Genomic DNA, 10,028 nt, shown 5'->3' with positions numbered 1-10,028 from the left:
AGATCGAGTTTAACAACTTGTCAATGTACATGAAGTTGGCTAATTCCCGATTGAATACGCGCGGACAAAATCGGCAGGTGGTTATTCCACATACACAAGAAGATAAATCTAAAATGTGGAATGCAGCTTTTTCATTTGAAATCTCGTTTTCTAGGAAATAAAATTTGAAAATTTATCGGACACACATCGTATCGGGTTAAGCACGTCGAAACTCGATTTTTACAAGAACGAAATTTCAAATGAAAAAATTATATACCGCATGTTCTTAACGTGTGAATTATATTTTTATTTAAGTTTCAGAATTTTTCATGAACTTTTGATTTCTCGTGTAAGTTGTACATTGCCAACAGAACGGCGGAAGTTTTTAGTACAAAGCTGCCGTACGAGGTGTAGGTTTCTAGCCAAACGGCCTCGACGTGAAAGTGTTGAGAACTATAATTTGCGTCCTGAACAACAGTGTTAAATCCCTACTCGACCAGATATTTTCGCCACCACTGTTGTTGTTATAATATAAAAAGTATTCTTATCTTTTTATATGAAAGCGTGAACAATTATATTATTATTAAAAACGAGTAACAAATGTAACAAACTGTACAAATGACTCGAATAAACATTTTTATTTAAAAAATAAATCATTCCTTAGAATCTTGCTCAAGAATAGCAATTTAATTATGATCGTTTCTTATTAATGTCTACTGACACTATTTTTCTTCGACAAAATAATAGTTTAAATAATTTATAAATGATCCAAATTGTAATTATAATTGAGATTACCATCATAGATATAACATCCAACAATAGATATTGATACCATGTTAATTCTACAGCTGCTGTTTTTAAAGAATTTGGTCCATGACGAAGTAAATATTCTATCCAATAAACTGCTTCATCCAATGGTGGAATTGGCCGATCTTTGAACTGCGAAGAAGCTTTTCGTGCCATATCCGTGTAGCTGTGAATTATATTATAATTATTTGTATCTTCCACCCCATATTCCACATAATATTAAAATTAATTAATAAAATTTTCAAATATTCAATTCCAAGGTGTTTCTTACAATATTTCGTAATAATTTTATTAGTTAAATTTTAATTATTATAGATTTATTATGGATTTATTAAATTTGTTACATCAGTAAACATTAATTTTAATATATTCTCTAAAATATCTGAAAGTACATTCATATTTTATTAAAAATGTAAATTAATGTTTGGTATCTCAATAATATGATAAAGAACATACACATGTTTTATCAAAAATTGTTCGATAATTATTTTGCAATTAATTGAAGGATTTGTTATGTATTAAATTTGCATGACTCCTGGTTTTAAGATAATGCTCTATACTATTGTTTGCAATATACAAATTCTCTGCATCAGCTGCTAACGTAGCCTTTTATTTTACTCTGCAGCTCTACATAAAACCCTATGTTTAGCTGTGAGATGCAGATTTTCTTATCGCGATTCTCTCCGCAAATTTTTTGTCTTGTTTATACACGTGAGCATGTTTATACACGTATGTAAATTTCACTTGTTAACTGATCATATATTTTTTTAAAACTAATCATATTAATTTAATCATTTAAAACTAGTTAAACCAATGATTTAAAGTTTTTAGCTCCTCATTCTCCGATAAAAACTTTTTACGTTTAAGGAAAATGTGAAAAAATCATTATTCAAATATGCAGTTTCTCATTTCAATTTTACTCTGAAAACTTTCTTCAAACATTTAAAGCCCCTTTCTCGATCGAAACGAAACCAAAATTTCGTCAAATTTATAAATGTCGAGGATCGCAGCAAAGTTAATAAAGAATTGAAAACTAAATAATTTTCAAATTCGGCTTTCAGAACTGACGTCTCTCATTTATTAAACGTTTGCCAGAAAAAATGATTTGCATAATTAAAAAACAGCATGATAGTTAAAAAGTTCTCAATATAATTAAAATTGGCAACTGGAACATTGTTATCCTCGATTTGCACCGAACAATTTCCAATGTTCTTTCAGCTTAAAACATCTCGTACACGGCTAAAGCACGCATCGTATGCAATCTAATATACTAACTTCATTATTATACTTGATTACCTATCGCGGCAACGATTCAAGTTAACAAGCAAGTTTTCGACTTTGGCTAATTAATCCTATAGACTCGTGTTACAATTTTAATAGACCGTTTTTAATAAATTTAATAGATTCACCGACTATGTTCACGGTTGATCCGATAAAATTTCAGACCGTTTAGATCTGCGATGTTCACCGACGAAGACGTTTACACTTGGGAGTAATTGTAATCGTTAACAATGATTTGTAGCGGGACAGGCGATTAATGGGGGAGGCAGCGAGGGGAGTTTGCAGTAATTAATGTACGATCGATTCGAAAATCGACGATGAAATTCAGTACGCGTGGCCCGTTTATCGGGAGGCGATTGCTATCTGCCAAATGCATACCGCCGATACAATTGTAATGCAGAAACGTTCCTCCGATGTTACCCTCATCTGTACAGGCGAGAACGTTTAACCGATGTTTACAATTTCCAGATGATGAAGAGTATCTGTGCACCGAACACCATATGTCGTCTGTGTTTCTTGGAATTTTGGTATAGTTTCTCGGAAAATGAAATTTTTAAAATTTGGAAATTTCATTGTAGGAGTTACTAAAAATCTCTTCTTTGTAAAAGGTATTGCTAAATATAAATATCTTCGATTATCTCGTAAGTACTATAAAATAATTATAATTAATTGAAATATTTTTAAATAGTTTGTAGAATTTTTTTCAATTGTGCGCATGCAGTCATAAAGGAAAATATGTTATGTCTATAGATAGCTGATGAAGTAGAGGTAGCGGGAAAATCTCTTTGACGTTCTTTCTCTCATTTGATTCTCCGATTCGCTACCCGAACTATGAAATTTCCATTTGCACGAAGAACGAAGATTCTGATTACCTCTTGTTCACGAGCAGTTCGTTCAAAGCGTTCGATACTGACGCGTATGAAAGTTGACGGTAATCCAGCTTCAGAGCCAACTCCTTTTTCACGAAGTAGGCCATGTTCAAGTGCTGATCTCCAAACAGGGGTATACCGAGAATCGGTACCCCGCAATAAACTGCCTCTTGAGTCCCTAGCAATCCGCCGTGTGTAATAAATAGCCGCACATTCGGGTGACCTGGTAATTTTCAAACCAATAAAGTTAAACCTTTTGTGATATTTTTTCTTCTTTTTTTTTTTTTTTTTTCTTGTGGAGTGGTTCCGTGAAATAATAAATGTTAGGTTCAGTAATAAGAACATATTGTATGGAATGATTTACACATTCTAGGGAGCTATAATGCACATAAAAGTTCGATTTTATAAATACACGTTACCTAGTAATCTGTACTCTTAAGTAACATCTTCATTCTTTCGTATCGCTAATAATTTACATCAAGCGATTGTTGTAACTAGAAATAATACAAAAAACAAAAAAATAGGAAACTTATTCAAAAAGACGATATTAATTATATAATTAAACAAATATTATTCTTCCAGTTGAATAGTTATAGTATATGCCCACATATATTCACAAAAAGACATAACACTGAAGATACTTGAATTGAAACGAAAAAATATTTTAGGAAAACTTCATTTAAATACTCCGGGAGATCGCAAGACAATGATTTGAAGGAATAATGTACCAAGAAATTGAATAATGAACAAATTTGTCAATAACGCTTCGAATCCCGTTTGTGCATCTAAATCAATTACTTGAACAGCGATCGTTTGCATACAAAGCGATCTGATTGCTAACAGCATACGAAATGGAACATGCAGGTAACGTATGTGGAAATTTGGATCCATCCCAAGATTTAACCTAGACCTAGCCTAAATTTAAGCCTGTCCTAATTCACACATTATTCTCCTAGTCCTATAACTTGCTCTTTATTTACGACGTACTAAACCCGTGAATTGTACGAAATTCTATAACGTTCTGAACGTGACACGTATGTCAAATCATGCGATATCACGATATTAAAATACAGCGCTACCTCGATAAACTTTAATAATAGCTCATATAAACAAATCTTATTCGAAACAAAATAGCTGAGCGAACTGCGACCAAAGGAAATTATGTACCGGTTGTCAGTAACGTGATTTAGAAATTTTCATAGCTCTTTTCACAAATAATAATTAAAAACAGCAAGGTGTTACAAGGTAGATTTCGTTTTTGGGGAATTGAAAATCGTGGCGAATATTTCTGGTCGTTTTTCATTATCTACTTTCATATTCATTAAATCAAATGTGATTTTGCAATTTATTTTACATGTTATTTTATCATGTATATATTTATTTCAGTAAAAAGAAAAACATTGTAAATATTGAATGAACATGAAACGCGATACACAGAGAAATAAAAAAAATGGTCTATAATGAAAGTAAAATTCAAGTTAATTTGTAAAATTATATGGCTCGTATATTATCGTACATCAGAAATGAGTTCTATACGGTATAAAATATATCTAGAAATGTATCTTATTTTTCATATTCTTCGGATGTTCTATTTAATTTAGATGTTATATTCATTCAGTTCGTTGACGTACGATTGGAACATTATTGGAATACTTCTTATAAATTTTCATCTTTCTTTTAATAATAGCAAACACTACACAATCGCGGTTCGCTATATCTATGTAACTACAATTCAAAAAATTGAATTGCTCTCCTTTTGAAAGTCCACTTCTTCCGTATTGAAAACAAACTAATTTTCAGCAGGCAATCTCAGAAGAAATAAAGTTTCGAGTTGCTTTTTGAGGCTTGTTGCTCGACAATAGTGATGCACTTAACCTTATTTTTCAAAGTTCGAGGATTAATTTACTTCTGCATAAAGCACGCTTGTATATCTTTTTTTCTAAAGCATTTTTTCTTGAATATAATCTGCAAAAATATAAAAAAAAAAAATGTTCTTTGTGTAGTATAGAAAAAATGTACAAGTTAAACACTTTTTAAAAAAATCATTCTCGTTTATTGGCCATCTGTTACAAATGACCATAAACAAATATTGTAATCTTAAGTTTAAACATTGTACTATAAATGTCTTATTAAAAACAAATATTTTATTTCCAGGAATAAATACATTTACGTATTTAGCAGTGCAGCTCTATTGATGTTTAAAATATTCAATTCATGAATTAGTATTCAGTCGCTTTCAAAGGTATTCGTTAATTTTTAAAAATTTATGTGCTTTATGACTTTTTTCTATCCTTTCGCCGGTTCAAAAAATCTGTTGAATAATTCAACGAATTCACATCGTATTTTCTACCATTCTGTTTTCAGTATTTTACAAAACTGATTTCTACTTTGCGTTTCCTTTTCACCTTTGATTCGATCTAAATCCCATATGTATTTTAGAATATTTAGGTCAGGTTTTTATGCATTGCAGCATTTTTAATATTTCGACAGCCAGGAAAAATAAAAAATAATGGAAAATTAGTTATCGAGGAAAGAGCATTTAAAGATTAGTCAAGTCAAGATATACGTGCTTTTAACTGATAACGAACTGACATCAATTTTTAGAAATATCTATAAATTGAAAGAATTCAATTTCTTTTATACTATTTCTATGTATACTTCATATTTTAATGAAGTATACTAAACTGTACTAAAGATCTGGGTTTCTAAGCTTAAAAAGAAGCTTAAACAAGTTTAAAATTTTCACGAGCATAAATTGAAAGATATCATTTTTCTATTAGAAGATAACAGCTATGTACTTCCTTTCGGGGATTCATCCTATTTAATGTTTCCTTAGGACATTTAAAACGACAGAGGTACAGAAACTCGAGGTAGGTTAAACGCTATATAGATAGCGTTGAATATCATATTATAAAATAAACTACAATTATATCTGACTACACAAAACTGGATTATTGACAACAAATGGGGCATAGCTAGTATATGTAGATAATGAGTATAAAAGGTGCTCGATATTCGGGCAAATTGATCTATAAATTATTTAACGTTAATGCATACTTTAAATCAGTTTTATTCGATTTCGGGGTTCAATATCCGGAATCATAAATGGAGTTGTCGATTGCATGAGAGAATATACTGTTGTCCTCTTGATACGAACACAGATACATGAAACAAATTATTGGCATTTATCAGGAGGTCAAGGGAAAAAATCGAAACCTTTGAATTATTTAAAATTCAACTATTCGTTGTAACTGCGGATACGCAAAACAAAAATAAATTTTTTCATTTAATTTCACGATAAAAATATAATCTTAAAAGTATTCTCTTTTAACGTGCAAAAAAAATAAAATCAATACGCCTAAATTATTAAACTTAAAAGTATACGTATGTGTATTTTATACCTTTCAATTTCCTCGTACAAAACAGTGTTATATATTTAAAAATATATATTTTTTAATGTCACTATAAAAATATAAAAATGTAAAAACACTAAACACTGTAAAAACATTAAGTATTGTATGATTATGAATTACTGTAAATTATTATTACTAATCCGGTTGATTGGTGACTATTATTATTTATTATTAATTAATGACAATAAATGTAAACTATAAGAGAACGATGAATACGATATCTTATATTAAGCAATATATTGTACATCACTATTCTAATACTATCTTCCATATATTTAATGAAAAGCTAATGATAATTTTGTCAGCTTCTACGCTAATACGTCTCCTTTCTTGAAGATAATAGATCTTTTGTCAGTATAATAAACGTTAATAATTACTAAGGAAATAATTACTTCCATTAATTTACATTCCATCTTTCCTCTTTCTTTAATTTATATTCTCTTTCCTCTTTCTATTTTAGTAAAAATATCTCATACGTCATTATATGTAGTTATATACAGAAAACTTTATGTAATACCTCTAGGCTACGAATTTATAGGCACAAATGAAATTTGTGCATCTTAGAAATATCTCATTTCAATTAATTCAATACTACGTATCATTTCTAAACATAATGATCTAGTTTAACATAATTTAACTGCTGATTTCTATGTATTTTATGCACCTTTGATCGGTGCACCCAACAAATATTTTAAACCATTTTTGTTTTGTCAGACCCTTCGTAGAAACTTTCTAGCGACTAGATTTACTCTTACTAAACTTATCTTTTCACAAAAGGAATTATGTAATCAGATCTCTCTTTCGTTACAATTAACTGCTACAATTTGTATTTTCACGCCGTCCATCGCTTATTTAAGTATCATTAAAAGTATTTACTAGACTAATATTAAAATGAGTAGATAGCATAAATATTACTAGAATATGTTCGTCGTCTAGAATTTTACTACATGCTTTTACTTCAACATAACGTACTTCTTTCTACATACTTTTTTCTTCAAACATAACATATCTCTGTTCAGTCGATCAACATTTTGCTCATAAATGTACAGATCGAGAACCCGAACCGAGAACACGAGAAAGTTACGGAACCTTCGACACGGAAAGCAGCAAAAACCACGCATAAAAGCATTTGCAGGTTTTTTATGGCCACCATAGGATAATATTCTCTCGATGCTTAAACTTTCCGGTACTAGTAAAGAAGAATATATACGTACACAATATGGAGAGCTGGGGCGCCCATTCGATGCACTTAACGTTCTTGGGCAGCGTGGGCATTTTCCCTTCGGTGCACTTCCATAGTATTTGCTGCGGTACTTGCTCGAATGCTCTGTAAAAAGCTGCTAACGCCTGCTCCGGCATGGTGGACGAGTCTATTTGCGATCCTAGACTAAAGTAAATAACACCGTTTTTGCTGTGCGAGTCAAGAAAATTCTGAAGATCTTCCGGCAACGATGGTGGACTTGATGACAGTATGTGAATACCACCCAATTCCTTGAATCCTGGTGCCAAGGCTCGCGCAGTGCTAACTGCTGCATGTCCGTTTGTTATTACCAATGATATTCTTGATCTTAGAGTGCTAAAGTCGGGCAGATCGTCACCGAAATGTCTTTTGGCAATTTCGTAAGATGGCTTATCTGATAAGTATCTGTAACAGAATTGAAAGTGTCGACTATTGACACAGCGGATTCCACGTGAAGTAAGTAATCGCTTAAGGAATTAAAATAGAAAATTTAGAAGTACTTTGTTTACCGTTCCGACACGTTATTTCGATTAGAAGATTTATGAATCTTGTTACCCTTTACTCCGTCTGAATAATTACTTATTACATAAATAAAACTACGATTGCAATATTACAAAGAATTCGTACAAAATACTATGTTTCATTGAAAGAAGATCATCCATTGAAAGACGATCATTTTGTTACATCTTATAAAATAGCTATTCTGATTTAAGTAGTTATAATTTATCATAATATATTAACTTCGCAACATGTGAAACAACAATAAAATACTTGTTATCCATCATGGCATAAAAATTAATTAATCAGTGCAGCAATTCCGCAGTGCAACTGTTTAACACTTTAACAAAAATCATTTTGTCATCAGTGTATACACAAAATTATACTTATTATGTTAAATTCTTGAGAACAAACGAAGCTTATAAATTAGAATTAATTCGACACTACGTATCATCTCTAAACATAATGATCTAGTTTAACATAATTCAACTGCTGATTTCTATATATTTATGGGGAATTTGAAGCTGCAAATGAATTTGTATAATTTTATAACGATTCTACAAAAGTAAACACGATACAGTAGTATTAATTCGCTTTACTTGTATGCCAATTTGGTGACTAGAAAATCCACAAAATTAATGAATCTCTCAAAGAAATTCATCTGATCCGTTACACCGTTCATCCAGCTCGGGATATAGCTAGGGATTTCAGGATTCCTCATAATCTCGTTCGTCCATGGTAGAATGACGCTGCTGGTAGCTCCAACTGCAATCGGTATGTTCAAAGTATGAACGATACCAAGAAAACAATCAGTGACAAAGAGCTCGATGATGCAAACATCAAACTTTTCCTTCGATCGCAGAAGCTTCTTCAACGCCGGATGATTCAGTACAGGATCGCATGTTGGTGCACCATGACTAAGCAATGCCCTAAGTACTTTCCATTTAGATGCTTTAAAAGATTTTGACATTATCTTCGTGCCAACCAAACTTGGTAAACTCGAACTTATATCAATATCTGTAAAATTAGGCAAAGGCGTTTTCTGAGGGAAGGTGTTCACTGACACCACCTGATGACCATTTTCTGCAAGTTTCTTCAACAATGGCTCAAACACAATGTAATGACTTTTTACTCGATACGGAAATAACACCAAAATTCTTGCTCCATTAACACTGAATATTACGCAACTAATCACTGATAGTAGAAACTGGAAATTCATTACGGTGGCAAATGAATAAAGAGGTAAGTTTGACTTTAGTGCACAAGAAGAAAGAAATTATTCTCAAAAACTATACATGGGGAATAAGGTTGAACATTGCAATACAGTCACTGTGAGGATAGAAGGTCTAACGAAACGAATGGAATGGTGAAGTAACAAAAATGACGAAACGATAAGTGCGCGGTATCGATATGAAATAAACTGTAGTAGTGTAGTCAGTCAAGGTTGTTTTCATATCTACGGACATTTATTATCTTTTTATCGTTGGCATGATACAAATTTGTGTATACGAGAGATTTCTATGAATATACAGAACTATCAAATGTTTGATGAATTTTGATCTAGAAAGTTGGTTGCATGTTCACTGTTACGAAGATTTTATTTGGACAATCTTGCGTAAGAAATTTTTTAATTAAATTTCATAATTCCATAATAATAGGTGTATAGGAAGAAAGATTAGAAACAGTTGATATATTGATATATCTGCATATTGAAGAGAAATAATTAAAAAATTTGTTATTCAGTTTAATTTCATTTCATGTTAATTAATCCTAGGCATTTAATATGTATTTTTATTTGCCTATGAAATTTTTTGACAGAAAATTTAGCACCAATAGAAATATCTAAGTATTTCTATATAAATATGATTGACAATTGTAACGACACTATTTAAACAATTGCCTCACCGATTCACAACTTTCTAACTACTTTACAAGGACTCA

The 10,028-nt window shown here is 31.2% G+C and overlaps 1 protein-coding gene across 1 annotated transcript; it reads right to left on the bottom strand.

Moving 5' to 3' along the window:
- Window positions 1-270: 270 nt before the first annotated feature.
- On the bottom strand, window positions 271-9,501 carry LOC139989752 (UDP-glycosyltransferase UGT5). Its single transcript, XM_072008301.1, has 4 exons — window positions 8,687-9,501; window positions 7,564-7,994; window positions 2,940-3,159; window positions 271-952 (listed from the first exon to the last, which is right to left on the bottom strand). The coding sequence occupies exons 1-4, from the start codon at window positions 9,304-9,306 to the stop codon at window positions 670-672; spliced, it is 1,554 nt and encodes a 517-aa protein (XP_071864402.1). The 5' UTR covers window positions 9,307-9,501; the 3' UTR covers window positions 271-669.
- Window positions 9,502-10,028: the final 527 nt, after the last annotated feature.

This window comes from Bombus fervidus, chromosome 8 (assembly GCF_041682495.2).
Source record: "Bombus fervidus isolate BK054 chromosome 8, iyBomFerv1, whole genome shotgun sequence".
NCBI lineage: Eukaryota > Metazoa > Arthropoda > Insecta > Hymenoptera > Apidae > Bombus > Bombus fervidus.
This window is presented reverse-complemented; position numbering and strand designations above follow the sequence as displayed.

Bases quoted from the DNA above. Each gene is read 5' to 3' on its own strand.
- LOC139989752 (XM_072008301.1), bottom strand. From the start codon at position 9,306: ATGAATTTCCAGTTTCTACTATCAGTGATTAGTTGCGTAATATTCAGT. The intron at 3,160-7,563 runs GTACGTATATAT...GAAAATTACCAG, and splicing joins GCCCCAGCTCTCCATATTGT to GTCACCCGAATGTGCGGCTA. The intron at 953-2,939 runs GTAATCAGAATC...TATAATTCACAG, and splicing joins GAACTGCTCGTGAACAAGAG to CTACACGGATATGGCACGAA.